Source organism: Colias eurytheme, chromosome 30 (genome assembly GCF_061535395.1).
Source record: "Colias eurytheme isolate Ceu_HAF_F1 chromosome 30, ilColEury1 Martin Lab GWU primary, whole genome shotgun sequence".
Taxonomy (NCBI): Eukaryota; Metazoa; Arthropoda; class Insecta; order Lepidoptera; family Pieridae; genus Colias; species Colias eurytheme.
The window spans coordinates 1,009,899-1,028,521 of NC_143009.1; the positions used below are offsets into that span (position 1 = coordinate 1,009,899).

The window sequence follows — 18,623 nt, forward strand, 5'->3', positions numbered from 1 at the left end:
ATAAATTGATGACTGAATAATATACCCCATGAAATAAACTTTTTATGCTCATATTTCGAATTTTGAATTTATATTTAAATTCCTTAGAAAAATAAAAATATATTTTTCTTTGTCATTTTTTACAAACTTTGCGTATTTTTAATTTTTTTAAAGATCATTAAATAAATAGCTTATATTATGTTTAAACTTCATGCAAAGTTCTAGAGTGGTCATCGCAGGACTTTAGAATCTACATGTATTATAATGTCGAAGCGCGGCAATATCCCCATACTAGCGCTTAGTTGGTTAGCGCACCGTACTGCAGTATTTATCTCATTATAGTTAGTTAATAACATCGTTTCAGGTTTTAATAAGATTTTATAATGGTAAATAACAAGCAAGAAAATATTACTTAAGTTTTCTTAAAAAAAAAATATTCAGTAAAGTAATATGACATTTTTACGACTTTGAATACGTATATCTCGTCAATTATTTATTTTAGCATAAAACTTATTTATAAACTTCTAATCAATTTTTAAAGACCTATCTGTTGACACTTCATTTAATTCAAATTTCTAGAATTTATTTTTTGTCCCCGTTTCTTTGAATATTTCAGTGCGTCGCGCTAGGCGCTAGTATGGGGATATTGCCGCGCTTCGACATTATAATACATGTAGCTTCTAAACTTCTGCGATGACCACTCTAGAACTTTGCATGAAGTTTAAGCATAATATAAGCTATTTATTTAATGATCTTTAAAAAAAATAAAAATACGCAAAATTTGTAAAAAATGACAAAGAAAAATATTTTTTTATTTTTCTAAGGAATTTTAATATAAATTCGAAATTCGAAATATGAGCATAAAAAGTTTATTTCATGGGGTATATTATTCAGTCATCAATTTATTTAAAAATTACTTTTCTTGAACTGATAATTACATTCAAAGTCCCCCATACCTCGCGCTTACTGACATCTTCAAAGACCTGTATTTTGAAAACTAAGCTTCTAAATGCAAAAATTTTTCGTATACATACCGAGGATATATACAGGTGTAACATACTAAAATATAACCGAAATCTGAAACCTGACCCTGAAATCTGTGTCCGCTTGGCGTGAAATGCCCCATATGTATGTGTCCACATTGTTTCCCCGACGCTTTTTACATTTATTAAAATTATTAGAGTCAGTAGTGCATAACAGTAAGCTTAAGCAACACGTATTATAAAGAGTATTAAAAGTGATTTAAGAAAGAGGCTTTATTATTTGGAGACCTTGGGGGCAGAAGCATTAATAATGATGATAAAACACCAAAAAAATAACCAAACACGATACTATGATAGTAAAACACCAAAAAATGAGCAAAAAATAACAATAACACGCACACAAAGGTACAAAAGCCTAACTAAAAATGATGTTGATGATGATAAAACACCAAAAAATAACAAAACTCGATACTATGATAGTAAAGTAAATCAATGATGAAAAAATAAGCAAAAAATAACAAAAAACACGCACCCAAAGGTACCAAACGTTCAAAACGTACACGGGCGTGTCGTGTTGTGTGGCCGCGCTCGGCATGCTGAGGCGGCTCCGGGCGCGCGCATGGAACGACGATGTGCTCGATGAGACGCTCGATGTGGGATATAACTTCTTTAGAGTGAGCTTTTTGATTTTAATGGTAAAAGAGTTAATAGTATGGTTAAAGAATTAACAGTATTTATACTAGTTGAAATATAGAGTGAACAATTTGGTGATTTTAATCGTAATATGTAATGTAAAAGAGTTAATAGAGTAGAAGTTAAAAAATTAATAGTACATGATATGCTAGTTGAAACAAAGAGTGAGCAATTTGGACTTTGGTGATTTTAATTGTAAAATTGTAGGTAAAAGTTTTAATAGTATGGTTAAAGAATTAATAGTATACCTAATAGATGAAACGGTTGGATAGAATTTGTTTAGAGTGAGCAATTTGGTCGATTTTAATTGTAAAATTGTATGTAAAAGAGTTAATAGTATGGTTAAAGAATTAATATTTCATAATATGTTATAGTCAAATCCCGAAACACAATCTCTTCGCGGAAGGACTGGTTTATCTTAGGTTTGGCAAAAGCCATCGGGGAATCCTCGAAATTTACATTTTAATTTCACCATTTGACTGAAGTCAGCAGCAGCCTCGGGCGTAGGCGAACTCAGCATAGGCATCGCACGAGCATAACTCAGCTAGACAACGACTGACGAAAATTGTTTAGTAAAAGACCGAGATATTACATATATTTGGGCTTTGACAAAGTCATTATGCCAGACCTGAGGTTTGACCAGTCAACCTAGGAGTGCCCGAGCTTCGGGGTTTGACAATAACACACATTGAAACGGTAAATGTTGGATATCATTTATTTAGAGTGAACAATTTGTTGATTTTAATGTGGGTAGAAGATAGTTTAGAAATAACACACGATTTTAAGAGCCAGCGCGCACGAGCAACTTTGTCTCCGCAACTATTTTGTCTCTCCCATCAATTTGTATGGGGAGTTGCGTCGCTACGTGCGCGCACTTTCATACTAGCCCATAGTTGGGAGAGACAAAATAGTTGCGGAGACAAAATAGTTGCGGAGACAAAATAGTTGCGGAGACAAAGTTGCTCGTGCGCGCACTGTCTAATTGGATTGGTTGTCTATGACATAGACATAGACTCTATGTTATGTTGATGATCATTGTAGGATTTTAGATGTTGATGGGTTCGTACATGATGATTTAAAAAGGAAATAATAATTAATGCTTGTCATACTGTAGTACAGAGGGGTGATAATAATTATTATTGTGCGACATAAGAACTTGTACTAATGAATGTATGATTTTTTTTCTAGGTCTAGTGTAGTTTTAATTTATTTCAATTGTAATGCTTTTGCTTGTCATGTAATTAATAGGGTTAATGTTTCTCATTTGAATCATTCACACAAATTAGTTAGAATAAATTTTCTGAATGAACGATATCGACGCTTAAAGATTTATTTTGACATCTTGGTCTTTTAATATTTGATATTATAAATTTTTTCTCGTTAAATACGAAATGAATAATCAATATTTCCTTATTTGAAAGGAATCACTATTAGAAAGAAGTGGACCAATCAGAAGACTCGTTCTCGGTGAACTTAAAGAGACATTCAGGATAAGGGACTATGAATACAGTCATACTGTAAGTGATTATAATAAATCTAATAACGTCTTTATTTAGTAGTCATAAAAAATATGTTAATTTTAAAATAGAAGTAGGTGAAGATTTTGAATTTAAAGATAAAAAGATAAATAGTGGAGTTTTGATAGAAATTTAAGATAATTTGATTGTCGAGAAGTTCTTCTATCTATACTAATATTATAAAGAGGAAAGGTTTGTATGTATGTATGTATGTATGGTTTTCACGCATAAACTACTGGACCGATTTTGATGAAATTTGGCACAGATAATCTTTAGACCCTGAGAAAGAACATAGGCTACCTTTTATTGCGAAATATGTACCACGGGCGAAGCCGGGGCGGACCGCTAGTCTATACTAATATTATAAAGAGGAAAGGTTTGTATTTATGTATGTATGGTTTTCACGCATAAACTACTGGACCGATTCTGATGAAATTTGGCACAGACAATCTTTAGACCCTGAGAAAGAACAAACGCTACCTATTTATTGCGAAATATGTACCACGGGCGAAGCCGGGGCGGACCGCTAGTAGTCTAATAAAGGAGTAGAAATTTGTAATAAATTATTCGTTAATGTGGAGGTTTGAGGTAAAGTTGTATGAGGCAAATTAATTATTAACACACATATGAAGAATAATGAATAAGAATTTTTTCTAAAGTCTAAGATATTTCTACATATATGTCTAGGATCGAGGTATAGCTGTGTGGGGTAAATTAATATCTACTGACCCGAAGGTGTTTGATCTCTGCCGAGGTTTGGAGAGTTTCTTTAAGGAATGCGATACGGGAATATTGCAGGTGTGTTACAACTATGAAGTTTTTAAAAGATTTTTTTTATTCATAATTCTTTATTCATAATTCTTTATTTACGTTAAACATGGTATTTTTAGATGTTACATTTTTACTTATAGTAGGTACAACATGTTTAGCCGTCATTAAAAAACAGCATGCAAATTTTATAATTTTATATAAAACAATGGGTCCAATTAAATTATCAAATGTTAATGTTGTCTATGATAATACTGAAATCAAAGAGATTAAATTATGATTCAAAGATGCATTGAAAAGAAATATTATTAAATGAATTACTTTGTCAAAAACGCTCGAAACACAAAACACAAAAATGTAAATCTTTTCTAGTGTTAAATATTTTCTAGTGTTTGATTCTACGCGAGTATTATACATTTAGAAATTAAAGATTTTTTAACGGATTTTAAACGCGATTTATTCATTATATTCTTTTCCCGACGTTTTGAACACTTTCCAGCGAGCGTGGTCACGGGGAGTTGTTCGAAACGTCGGGAAAATAATATCTATACTAATATTATAAAGCTGAAGAATTTGTTTGTTTGAACGCGCTAATCTCAGAAACTACTGGTCCGATTTGAAAAATTCTTTCGGTGTTAGATAGTCCATTTATCGAGTAAGGTTGGGCTTATATCATCACCCTAAGACCAACAGGAGAGGAGCAATGCGTTTAAAATCCGTTAAAAGTCTTTAATTTCTAAACAATAATTTCTGTTTAATTTTGTTATTGATTTTTAAACTTGTCACTTATTGTAGGTTCCTGGGGAAATTGAAGTGTCAGTGTGGAACGAAGGTGGCAAGTATTATGTGTACCATCCGTGGCCAGCCGACAGATATGGTTATAAGGTATTTAGTTTTAATATTATATCTGTTCGGTTTTACATAACCATCTGCCTTTGTCTGTTTCGCTTTACTTCTCTATATTTACTGCTACTTTTATTTTTTGATATTTTTAACAGACTTCAAAAAAAGGAGGAGGTTCTCAATTCGGCCGGTATATTTTTTTATTTTATAACTTTCATTTCATTTTGTCTTCTTCTTGTGGTAAATTTTGATTATATTTTGTTATTGTCTGTTGTGCTGTCCCTGATAAATGTTTCTACATTTATGTTTTCTTTAAATGCACTAACATATCATCCAGTTGGGTCTCCAAGATCGCAAAGCGTGTGTCCTCTACTTTTCCCGTATATTCCGCCTTTTACGAACACTTTATTCCACAAAGTTATAATGATTTAGGGATAATCCCTTATATAATCAGTTTTTTTTCTGTAAAACTATAAATATTTGTTAATATAACCACTAAATCATCCAGGTAGGGCTCCAAGACGGCGGCAAAGCGTGTGTCCTCTATTTTTCCCGCGTTTCCCGCCTCTGCGAACACTTTTTGGACAGTGTGGCCGATCTCAAGCGGAAGCCGTTCAGCATCTCTGACGTCACGGTTCACGAGCGACCGGATATGCCGGAGCCTGTTAATAAAATGAAACGTTAGTGACGTCATTGTTCATTTTAGAAATTGTGTTGTTGTTGAAAGTATGCATAAACACATCATGCAACAGCACATTGCTAAAATGTGACAGTAGTGCGATGTTAAAATAATCTTATAAATACATGAAAAATAGCATTTACATAATAAAATCTTTCATCAACAGCGGTGGCACCCAACAAGTGGGTGATCAAGGGCCGTTTCCACGAAGCGGACGCTCGTTTCCCCGAAGAGCATAGAGGCAAGCAAGCAACGCCAGCGTCCATAGCCGCTATAGCTATGGCGCATGTTATAGAACCGCCCGCTTGGACAGCCGATGATGTAGATGAGGTGCGTGACAAACATGACACGTTACAAACATGACACGTTACTAATTTGGCCCTTTACTAATTTGTGACGTTACAAACATGACAAGTTAAAAAATGGCACGTTACAAACATGACACGTTACAAAAATGACACGTTACAAACCTGACACGTTACAAACCTGACACGTTACAAACATGGCACGTTACAAAAATGGCACGTTACAAAAATGACACGTTACAAACATGGCACGTTACACACTTGGTACGTTAGAAAACATGGCACGTGATAAACATGGCACGTTACATACATGGCACGTGACAAACATGGCACATTACAAACATGACACGTTACAAACATGACTATATGTAATATGTGATCAGTTACAAACATATTGTAATCAATGCTCTCGTCAATGTTCATTAAAATTTTTAAAATATAACAACACAACAATTGACGAAAATATACCCAAGTTCATATTTTTTTCCCAGACACTAATACGCGGCGATATTCTATACCAAAACACGATGGAACACCTCGAAAAGATGGGCATTAGCCTCGAAACGGCTAAACCGGACGAGGAGGCTGGGGAGGAAGAGGATAATGCTCCCAGTGGTACTCTAGCGGCGATAGATGTTATGAGCAGGTTCAAGATATCGGAGTATGATTGTATTGAAACGGAAGTACTCGATAGTGTATACAGTGGTTAGTGAAATATCAGGGACTTTATTCGTAAGATAGTTGAATGGGGGGAAAAGTATCCATGGATTAAGTTTTCTACGAAAAAGTTTGGGTTGAAATAGTCTTCGAATCAAATGAACATATTTTTCAAGGATAGACATTTTTTGAACATTTGGTTTTATGGCATTCAAATGCTTTATAATGCCCCGGAATGGCGGAAGACGCGGGTTCAAATCCCGCCTCATGATCGATTTTTTTCAATTCTTTTAAAAAATATATTTACAAAATTTGACTAGCAGGCCGTTGTGCAGGAAACATAACAAACTTCATCTTTATATCGGTCAATTAAGGAAAGCTGGCATGTTCACAGTACTCACACTTATGCAATTTCACTTACAGTATGTTCAAAAATAAATGCGACTCTAGTTTCATTTTAGACTTGAATTGTAAAATGGTGCGTTGTAGATAAATATATGCAAATATAATTATGTACTTATGAAAGCTCTCATAATTTACCTATAAAATTATAATTTAAAAGTAAATCAATTGATGAAGTTAATTATTTATTCTAATAATAATCAATTGGATAAAAGTATTAATAATCATTCAATTATCAAATAATAATTAAATTTCAGGTCATAAAAACAATACAAATAACACGTGCGCTTACTCCCAACACACGGATGGTTGTTTTGATAATGATTTAAATAACGGGCGTTTTTTTAATAATGTGATAACTCTGATTATTAATTAGTAATTTGATTTTTGAAAAAAAAAATGCCGATTTTAGTCAAAATTTATATTTTTCTAACAAGATCGTTATCATCCAAATTTCCACCTTGGTGAGAAAAATTGACATTTCTAATGAAAATGAACAAAAAATTAAATGATTTTATTAAATACTGTAAAATAGTCTATAATTCTTCCATTTACTGTATCACAAAATTCTTCATAAATTTTTAGATATTCGTACTACACCAATTACATCACCCTGTATTTATAAACAATTGCAAAATATGACACATACATAGGCCGGGAGATACTGACACAAAATTTCGGGTCATTTGTAACAGAATGGCGGTTCTACAGAGGTCTTATTACGCAATGACTAAAAGAAAAATGATGGTCAGAACTCAGAACGCTGGTACCGGCGGACTAGTCGCGTGGGCGTTAGTCGAACTCGTCGGATAAATAGCGAAAGTCAAACGATTTGTAACACAAAAATTTTAGAATTCACCGATAGCCCATAAAAAAGATGTAGGCGGTAGTGTCATGCCATACTTTTCCGGTGTAACTTACAGCCATACCGACGCGATGCGTTGATTAAAAAAAAAAACAATTCAAACATTTGTACCAGGCTAACTTTTGCACAGGTAATCATCATCGTGCAGACATTTACGAAAATCGCCATGCCATACTTTTTGGACGATTCCAAATGGCCACCATACCGCCGAAAATCTGCAAAAAAAAAATTTTTTCGCCAAACAATTTGTACCAGTATTGCATTTGGATTTTTGGAGAGTATTTGATAAAATGTGACCATTATTATATTTGCCATACTTCTAGTAGGGGGAAAAAGTGCTGCCATACTTGAAAATTAATATATTCGTCACGTTTCAAAAATACGACTGTACAATACGTAAAATAATTTTTTACAGTATGGGATCATTATATTCTGTTTGTTTGTATACAATTCTACCTAGAAAAAAATATCGCAGATTGCAAACATGGGGCGGATGATTGTAAGACTTAAGCCAAGACGTAAAAAAAAAATGGAAAGAATTGGCGATTTGTACCAGTACGGCATTTTTGGAAAGTATATGATGCAACGTGACCATTATTATATTTGCCATACTTTTAATAGAGGGAAAAATTAGTGCCATACTGCTACAAATCGTTCAAACTACGAATAAAATCTTACAATAAGAAAAAAATCTTATACACATTCGCCACCTCCCACAGGTATGGCATTATCACACTTCTATTTATAATCATTCAGGAGTTGTTGAAAAAAAAATGTAGGGTGGTACAAAAAAAAAATTCAAAAATTATATGGTATGGTGACCATTTGGAATCGTCCGAAAAGTATGGCATGGCGATTTTAGTAAATGGCTGCACGACGATGGTTACCTGTGCAAAAGTGAGCCCGGTACAAATGGTTGAATTGTTTTTTTTAAATCAACGCATTCACGTCGGTAAGGCGGACTGTAAGTCACATCGTAAAAGTATGGCATGACACTACCGCCTACATCTTTTTTAAGGGCTATCGGTAAATTCTAAAATTTTTGTGTTACAAATCGTTGGACTTTCGCTATTTATCCGACGAGTGTGACTAACGCCCACGTGACTAGTCCGCCGGTACCAGCGTTCTGACCATCATTTTTCTTTTTGTCATTGCGTACTAAGACCCCTCTAGACCGCCATCCTGTTACAAATGACCCGAAATTTTGTGTCAGTATCTCCCGGCCTAACATGTGCAATTTGTAAATGTGTTGACGTTCCAGCTCTTCTTAATATACCTGTAATATGAGTTAAGATTGTACGTGTGCCTCAGTAGTTGTTTAAAATATTAATAAATAAATTAACATATAAAAATATAAAATCACCAGGAGAACTGAACCCAGAAGCGGGTTCAGGCACTATATCCCTAAAGGACTCGCTCAAACGACTCTTTAAGGAACATACACACGCGGTAGTGACTGCACGTGGCGGGTCCACGGCGATATGGAGACATGAAGATAGTTTTTATTTGTTCGATCCGCATGGCTGTGACGATAATGGTGAGGTTTTGTGTGTTTTGTAACGAATTTTGTATGTTATTGTTGTTTTCAAAAATTGAAAAGAGGCTATCTATAGTGTTAGACGTATCTTTTGATTTAATATTTTTGTGGATGAATAGTGGTCAATGTAGTTGTCATAAATATGTCTAAAAATGCTTAGCTGTCGAATACATGTCTAATGTATGTCTCGTGGCGCATTCGTACGAATCGTGCCTACGGGCTCGGACGTTGTTTATACGACGTTTGACGCAACTACCCTCACTTTGCTTATAGTCGTTCACTTGCTGCGATTGGTTATCAACTACCTACATCAATTAGGTAGAGATAAACTACGATAACATGGCGCGCCCCTCCAAATTACTGTTTCAATGTGTGTAGTGACATCCTTACGAAGGAGTTTGTATGTAGTTGTACGTATTCGTCTTTAGTACTTTACGTCCAGATTTGTTGGTCAACTAATCATAATTTGCCGAGCGCCCAAGACAACGCACGTGTCGTTTTCATAGAATACGTCAGTGCAGCGCCATTACTAATAATAATGAGTGATTAGAGCGTGACTAGTCGAGCAACAAATCCGTGGATTTGTTTTTGTTTGACGGCCGTCTCATTACGCATACATGCGTTGTGAATCTTGGTGGTGCATTGTAAATACTTTCACAAATACTTTCAAACGTTTTGAATTTTGGAGGAGCGTGCCATGTTATCGTAGTTTATCTCTAGCTGTGTAGAATCGCAGTACATTCTTATTACATTAAAACTAATATTAAACTTTGCCTCCTTGTAATTTTTTATAGTAGTATAACTTAGCATGCATAGTATACAAATCGTCATTGCTTTTGTTCATTGCTACAACGTGTCGTGGTTTAATAGCATATCATGTACATGGCAGAGATAAGACCGCCTTTTGTGCTTTTATTTATTGTACAATTCTAATATGTACTAGTTTTATTGTACAATGAAGTTTAAATAAATAAATATAAAATTTCGCAGTGCTATCTTTTATGATTGTCACAACGCGACCTTAGAGCTTTCATTAAAGCTATTTCATGAATTTCACGATATTTTACTGTGACTACGACGCGTAATGCTTAATGATTAGTTTATTTATTCGAGCGCAAACACCTACTATTTGTCATTTTACTGACAGATGAGCTAATCATAACATACTATAATTGTGTTGTGCTCAACTATGTCTTTTTATATATTTACTTTTGTTTTTATTATTTTGGTGCACAATAAAGTATGTTTGTTTGTATAAATAGTGAAACTAACTATTATTAAAGTGAGTACTAATAAAATATAATATACAGGCTATCCATCCGACGAGCCACGCGCTGCAGCTTGTTTGATTCGCGTCAAGGGTACTACCAATGACCTAGCGAATGTGATTCTCGGCAACTTATCACCAGGGAATGATGATAGCTTCAATATATCACCCGTATCGGTGATGGCGAGCAAGTTAAACGCTGAACTTGGCGCTCCAGAGACGAAATTGGAGGTTAATGAACGTAGTTTTAGGATGATCGTTCGTTTAACTATAGTTAGATGATTTTTGAAGTGAAAACTTGTTTAGCGGCGTTGAGCACTTTTTCTGTAATGGGTATAAAATGTTAAACTCGCGTCAGGACACGTGACCTGATCGAAAAAGCGTAAGACGGATGGAGAGAACTCAACGTTAATAATCAAGTTTTCACTTCTGCCGGCACTCCCCCAGTGCAACCCGTCTTTTTTAAATAGACTGTCAATTACGAAGATTTAAAATTCAATTTATTTCACTTTTCACAGAGTAAAGCCTTCCAGTGGATATCAAAAGGAACAGCGGCTATCATGATGGGACCACGTGGTGAGAATACCGCTCTTGGGAAATTGGCTGAGAAGGCAGGAATTGGAGTGAGTGTAAATTTGAATTTGAATTGAATTTAACTTACCCTCTTCATTAATTTTGTTATTTTAGAGCTTTTAGTTTAGTTTAGTTTATAGACATAATATTATGATCAATATTGGGAGAAGCCTCTGGCTCCTGAGACGTTCGGGAGCCGTGGGATTCTTTTTTTTTACCTATGTAATTATGTCAATAAAGAATTTTATTATTATTATTATATTAATCAACATTTTCAATTATGTACACAAATGTAGAAGTATTTTTTAAATGATTTTATTCGACAGTTATGTGTTTTTAAATGATGGCATGAGCCACAGAAGCTTCAACTATTTGTTCATCCTTTTTAGGATTTTTACAAATTTGACATTATCAAGAATGAAATCTCTATAGCTATAATAAAATTAAAGCAAATTTCTTTCGCTTAGTTTTTTTTGGAATGAAACAGTTGTGTAATTTTAATAAATTGTGCAAAATAGGTAATTCATTTTCTCAATTTCACTATGCGCTCGATCAATGAAGTATAATAAAAAAAATGTGTGCGTGTACTATAGTCCTTTTCACCTAGGATGATTCCTGTGACACTTCATCATGTTCCAAATTACGTATTTTATGTTTAAAAAGTCAAAATAATTTTAGTGCATAATATTTTTATTTTATGGCGGCATTATTACCAAAAATATATAAATGAAACATCGTAAGCTTATAAATAAAAAACAGTATTGTTTAGTTTAATATAATGAAAAATAAAATAAAATAACACAAAAATATAATACCTACGCAATTCGTGTACATGAAATGGATCGTTGAAAAATCATAGAGTTGGAAAATCATATAATCGGCGCCCATCTTGTGATCGTTTGTCAATCGAGTCAATCGTCTGTACGAGTGCGTCAGCCTTGTATACAAGTTGCATTTTTATATTGATACTTTACGTGGTATTCTGTTATTGTTACTAATTGTTATTGTTGACTTTTTGTTGCTGTTGTTTGCTAAGTTTCCTTAGTTAATTGTTGGCGAAATGCCGAAAAAACTAATTTTGGTACTTTATTCAAATCAATTTCATTTCCATATAGAATATTATCGATTATCGGAAACAATTGATACGATTTCAGTAACCGACATCTCTATACGTGTCAAAAATCGATGTGTCACAGAAATCATCTTAGGTGGAAAGGACTATAGTGTACACACGTAAGAAGTGGAACTTCTTTATGACCTTATTTTTAAAAAAATAATTTACTATATGCAACTTTACAGAAATACGTCAAATCACGCGTGGTAGGGATAAGAAAAAGATGGCGCGTAACGGAAAAAAGTGACGCGCAACGAAAAAATGTTACACTAAATTTTTTTCCAACCCCGATAAAGAAGTTTCACTTCAATAAATTCCATTTCCTTTACTAAGGAACGCTTTCTTCTCGAAAAACAATTAAAATAATCCAAAAAGGCGACATCCATTTCTTTTAAATTATTACGGAACATTTTATACTCGCAAATGAATTAAAAACAATTTTCCACATTTAGAAGTGAAACTTCTTTATCGGTGTTGGAAAAAAATTTTGTGTAAAATTTTTTCGTTACGCGTGACATTTTTCCGTTACGCGCCATCTTTTTCTTATCCCTACCACGCGTGATTCGACGTATTTCTGTAAAGTTGCATATGGTAAATTATTTTTTGATAAATAAGGTCATAAAGAAGTTTCACTTCTTACGTGTGTACACTAGTACACGCACACATTTTTTTCCATTAGGAAGAAGACATGGCCGGTCGTACTCTAGCCCTACCGTGTGCGGCTGCATTTGCTGCGGCCACTGAGTCGGTGCCACCGCCGCATATGCACCAGGATCATATGTATAACTTTCTTGGTGAGTATGTATGTTTGTTGAAAACGGAAGTCAACATTAAGTTAATGTTAAACACAGTAACTAAATTAAAGTTAAATCGAATTAGGTGTGATAGGTTTTATGAAACGATTAATAATGTAAATTAATTAATATAAATTAGGGATCTTTTAAAAAAAATAGTATATGAAGTGTCAGATACATAGTCAATCAGTATGTATGATATTTAGTTTTTTATAGCATTCACATGTTCTAGAAATATACATTTTTAAATTTAAAGAATAGAAAAAAAACTCATTATGGGGGATACGAACCTGCGTCTTTTGCCATAAAATATGTTTTCAAGATTTGTGTTGTTTGTGAGTCTATTTTATTTTTGGATAATTAAAACAGATGCTGGCGTCGACTATTATCTTAACCACGTGAAGAAAACCGGTAAAAAGGAAATATTACCAGAAGATTTAACTGAGAAATTTGAAATGGGGGCTAACACGTTTTCGATTGAACTCGGGGATGCTATCAGGTTGCCGTTGCGACTGCCCGATGAGCCACAAGGCGTATGTGAATGATTTTATATTTTTATGACTTAATTATATATTTTAAGAAATTTTCTTTTGTGGATGGAGCACGGATGAATTTAACTACCTTTACCAAAGTATGCGTCTGTAGTCAATATAGAAGTTGGTGTATTAAATAATTAAATGATTGAATTAAAATATTTGGTCTGAACTAACCAATATTATAATATGTATGTATTTTACGACGCTATATAGTATAGTTACTTTCAAACTTAATTTTACCTCAAAATATCGAAATGGGAGTTAACACGTTTTCGATTGAACTCGGGGATGCTATCAATTGCCGTTGCGGTTAATAAATTAAATTTGTAAGTAATTTTATTGAAGTGGAAGGATGAATCGTTTGAATATTTAGTAATATATTTTCATAGGTTAAAAACTTTGTCGATTTACGAACTGTTAAGTTTACCATTATACTATAGTTTCATTAGAGAATTTTTTAATTTAAAACCTTTAAAATAGGAGGGCGGTGAAGAAGAAGCCGCTGAAAAGGAGACTGGAGAAGAATTGGAAGAAGAAGAAAAGGAAGAGCCTATGAAACGTAAGATCATATTGCTGAATTTATAAAACTCTTACAACGGACTTTAAAAGAATATTCGATAACTAATTGAAAAGATTTTTTAATAAATGGTCTATTTGAGAAAACACACCACATCGGAAGCACAGTAATAAGTTACAAAACAATAATTGAACCGATTTCATTCAAAATATTAACTGCATCATTATTTCCAACAAAAATGATCGCTTTGCTATTGGCATTTTAAAATATACTTGTAATAAAAATTATTGCTATAGCCAAAAAACGATTTCATCCAGAAATAAAAGACGCCCTATTCAAAATGTGGTATGACGAAACGAAACCCACATCTGTATCGCTCCTCGTCGGTGACTACCACCAGATGGGAGTGTGGATGAGATCTGGTGGTAAAGTGGTGGCGTTTGACCCAGCGCCCACTTTGAATAAGGGCATGTTGACCAGACAGAGGATTACCAAGGGTAAGTGACGAAAAAAGTTCGAAAAGTTAGCAAAAAGATCGAAAAAATAGCAAAAATGTGAAAATTTTGAAACTTTCAAAAAGTATTTAAGTATTATCACCAAGAATTACAATTCTACTTTAACTAGAAAAACAATTCGGTAAAGTATATTGGTGGTGGTGACAATGCTATAAACATAATAATACAAGTCGGTCTATCATAATTAAATCCATTCTCTTTAGATCAACAACATTCAAATCATCAAAAAAAAAACATTTTAGCAAAGAAGGAGTCACCTTCAAAATAGTACAAAATAAATTAAATAAATAATAGTTCAGTTCTTAAATTCTTCAAAAAAATCACATTCTTGTACTAAAATTGACTAATATTGATGATGATGATGATAATAACAAAGTAAATACATCACCAGGTGATGAAATAAGACTACAACGTATCAAAGACGAGATGGCTGGTGAAGGTGGTGATGGGGCTGAGGAAGAGGAAGAAGAAGCTGGGGGAGGTTTGTTGTTTGTTAATAATCCATACTAATATTATAAATGCGAAAGTAACTCTGTCTGTCTGTCTGTTACTCAATCACGCCTAAACTACTGAACCAATTTTCATGAAATTTGGTATGGAGATATTTTGATACCCGAGAAAGGACATATAGGCTACTCTTTATCCCGGGAAAATGACGCAATCCCGGAAATCCCACGGGAACGGCAACTATGCGGGTTCTTCTTTGACTGCGCGGGCGAAGCCGCGGGCGGAAACCTAGTAAGAAATATATGTGTAAAACTAGCGGTCCGCCCCAGCTTCGCTTGTTTTTTATCTCAATAAGACAAATTTTTACTGGACAATTTTTTTATTTATTGTTAACTTGAAATCGGTTTAGTATCTGAGTACCTACCTAATTGCTTGTGATTTAAATTATTATAATATTATGTATTTTCTTTATTTCAAATATGAGTTATTTCTGTATTCCTTTTATTATTTCTATTTAACAGAGGGTGAAGAAAAACCTGAGCCGGAGCCTGAGTTTGTTCCGCCAGAGTCTTGTCCAGCTTTGATGGTGTTTGCGAGCCCTGGAGAATTTATTGATAAACTCAGTTTGTATTTTTTAATTATTATAGTTGTTTCTATAGGTAATTGAAAAAAAAAAATAACCATATTTCAGAAGAAATCCTTTAAATATTGAATATTCCGTCCAAACTTTTTATATTATTTCTTTCTAATTCTTTTAAATGTCACAGTAATTTCGTTTCCGCCAAACAATTTCGTTTCGGACCTATTCGGTAATATTTATTTATCCACCTGCCTAGTACCTACTCAGTATTTTGTTTGGTTATAAAAATATCTAACATTATTACTATAGTAGAGCCATTTTAATAGGCAACATTTGACAGTTCAACAAAATTCAACAACGTAACCTAGTAACGACGACATAGAATAACATGATATTTCGTTTTGTTAGAACTGCACATTTGCTTAACTTTTTTCAATTACGACTACATAATATTTATAATAATAATGACCGATACAAGTAATTTTAAGGTTTCATTTTACTGATAAACCATTCTAAACATAATAAACAATTTCTGAATTGAAGAACTGACGTCACTACAATTTTGTGCCAATAAACCTTTTTTCTTTTTAAATACCAGAGACGTTACTCTAAAAATCGAAATCTGACATCTAGAATCGAATGCATTGATAAAAAAATAAAAATCATCATAAATTAATAAATTCGATTGACAAATGTTTCAAATCCGTATCGATTAATTCACTTTAATCGATGTTTTTAAGCAGGTTACCTCTCTTCGAAGATAAAATTGATAGACGTCAAATGTTGCCTATTAAATTGGCTCGACAATAACTACCAGTATACTTTCAGCATTACAAGGCGGTCTAGACAAGAAGCAATGCCTAGCTCCATATAAGTTATACCCCGTAAAAATTACCAACGAATTAACATCTGTACTAAAGGAGAGGAAACAACCGGCGGCTCCAAAGGGAGAAGACGAAGGAGCAGATGAGGAGGGTGAGTAAACAAGTGATAACTGCGTTAAAAACAACCGACTTCAAACTTGCACTTGCAACATTTACAAATACAGACAAAAATGCTCATAAAATAAAAACTACTGGGCCTATCCGAATAAAATTTTTATGGGACCAATTCGACACCATCCCGCATCGAACAAAAAAAGAATCACGTAAATCGGTTCAGAAACCTCGGAGTAATCGGTGTACATACATACAAAAAAAAACATACCGGCCGAATTGATAACCTCCTTTTTTTTTTTGAAGTCGGTTAAAAAATAAAAAATAAAATTGGTTGTCTGTAAAGTCCGACTTTACATTTACATCGGTTTACTGACCATAGTTGAACGTGACAACGTCCTATTGTGCTTCTTTGTCGCTCGTTCCGCGCTCTCGCTCGCACTTCAAGCCTTACATGGAACGCCTCAGAGCGAGGTAACGCCGCATGAGTCATGTTTTTTCGTGCGTGCAGCCGGCTCTATCGAATTGTCACGTAAAAAAAAATTGCGTGTGTACACGTGTAAGAAGTGAAACTTCTTTGGCAAGATTCAAAGTTACCGAAATCATCGCCTTACTCCATGACGTGACGGTATTATCATGACACGACCTTGAAATTTCACCGTCAACGCGCTTAAGAAGTTTCACTTCTGACACGTGTGCTCGGCACACTATTTTTCTCTGTGTGGCATGCAATTGACACATTATAATTAATATTTCTTTCTGTCTAACAGAGGGCGAAGTTTTAATAGACCCGTTAGAAGACGCAGCTATAGGCAAATATTTCACGCGTCTCGGTCGAGCCGTTGCGTCGGTTCGTGGAAGAGTGGCTCAAAACGAGAATTACTTTTTGGACCAGCCTAATAGGGATAATCAGGTAATGTATGGTTGATACGAAATAGTGGAATTAGTGAAGTAATTAAATATTAGAGATGTTTTAATAAAATTATAGAAGTGAAGTCCCATGTCCCCTAGTGGGGTAAGGGGCAGATGTATTATACATCTGTTTCACTGATCGATTTTCTTTAGGGACAAGTAGGTGATCAGCTTTCTGTGTCCTGCCAGACCAAGACATTTTTTTTCTTCTTCGTCTCCACCGGGAATCGAACCCAGGACCCCTAGGTGCTACGCTCACGCGTCAACCACTGTACCAAGGAGGCGGTCAATATAATAAAATTATAGTTATGAATAAATGTACTGTGCATAATATTATCATGAAATTATGAACCCGAAAAAATGTAGTGAGTGAGTTATTGTGCAGATTCAGAACTATTTTTCGACTATTCGAAAAGGAATTACAGATATTTATTGAAAATACAGGTTTTTTTGACCAACTTAGGTTGTAGAAGATGAGTAGATGAGTGCTAGCGTGTGAGTGAGTAAGATAGTGAGTTTGTGAGTTATTTCGAGCGTCTGTGTGTGAGTTTGTGAGTGAGTCATTTGTTGAGATTGTTAGGAAGATAATTCATTTGTGAGTAATTTGAGTGAGATTGTTAGGGAGATATTTAATGTGTGAGTTTGTTAATACGTGAGTTTGTGAGTGAGTGTGTAGGTTAAGAGTAAGTTGTATGATGTGTTTACTAACATATTTTTATTATATACTAGCGGTCCGCCCCGGCTTCGCCCGTGGTACATATTTCGCAATAAAAGTTAGCCTATGTTCTTTCTCAGGGTCTAAAGATTATTTGTGCCAAATTTCATCAAAATCGGTCCAGTAGTTTATGCGTGAAAACCATACATACATACAAACCTTTCCTCTTTATAATATTAGTATAGATAGGAGGTAGCCAACGTGGCAATGGGTATAGTAGTGGAACATATAGAACCATACGTATACTGGAAGGCACCAGTTTTAGACAGTCTGTTGAAGTATGGAGATATATTTTATAGTATGTCAGTATCATACTACCTACTTAGATTGTAGGAGATGAATAGATAAATGCTAGTGTGTGAGTGAGTTAGGTAGTAAGATAGGGAGTATGTGAGTTATTTAGAGCATTCGTGAGCGAGTGTGTGTTAGTTGTTGAGTGAGTTTGTTAGTAAGTTAACTAATCTGTGCGTGAGTGTGTGAGTGAGTTTGT

At 34.2% G+C, this 18,623-nt stretch overlaps 1 protein-coding gene across 1 annotated transcript in view; it reads left to right on the forward strand.

The window, feature by feature from the left end:
* Positions 1–18,623, forward strand: part of LOC149895674 (uncharacterized) — a 51,622-nt gene that overhangs the window by 11,778 nt on the left and 21,221 nt on the right. The window contains exons 14-31 of the mRNA XM_090118451.1: positions 1,501–1,636; positions 3,077–3,172; positions 3,860–3,970; positions 4,736–4,825; positions 5,292–5,463; positions 5,629–5,792; positions 6,259–6,472; positions 9,058–9,228; positions 10,539–10,726; positions 11,014–11,118; positions 12,862–12,976; positions 13,346–13,509; positions 13,993–14,071; positions 14,347–14,526; positions 14,936–15,025; positions 15,513–15,614; positions 16,400–16,546; positions 17,277–17,419. Of these exons, the coding sequence (XP_089974577.1) occupies positions 1,501–1,636; positions 3,077–3,172; positions 3,860–3,970; positions 4,736–4,825; positions 5,292–5,463; positions 5,629–5,792; positions 6,259–6,472; positions 9,058–9,228; positions 10,539–10,726; positions 11,014–11,118; positions 12,862–12,976; positions 13,346–13,509; positions 13,993–14,071; positions 14,347–14,526; positions 14,936–15,025; positions 15,513–15,614; positions 16,400–16,546; positions 17,277–17,419 (2,467 nt within the window). The remainder of the gene's footprint in view (positions 1–1,500; positions 1,637–3,076; positions 3,173–3,859; positions 3,971–4,735; positions 4,826–5,291; positions 5,464–5,628; positions 5,793–6,258; positions 6,473–9,057; positions 9,229–10,538; positions 10,727–11,013; positions 11,119–12,861; positions 12,977–13,345; positions 13,510–13,992; positions 14,072–14,346; positions 14,527–14,935; positions 15,026–15,512; positions 15,615–16,399; positions 16,547–17,276; positions 17,420–18,623) is intronic.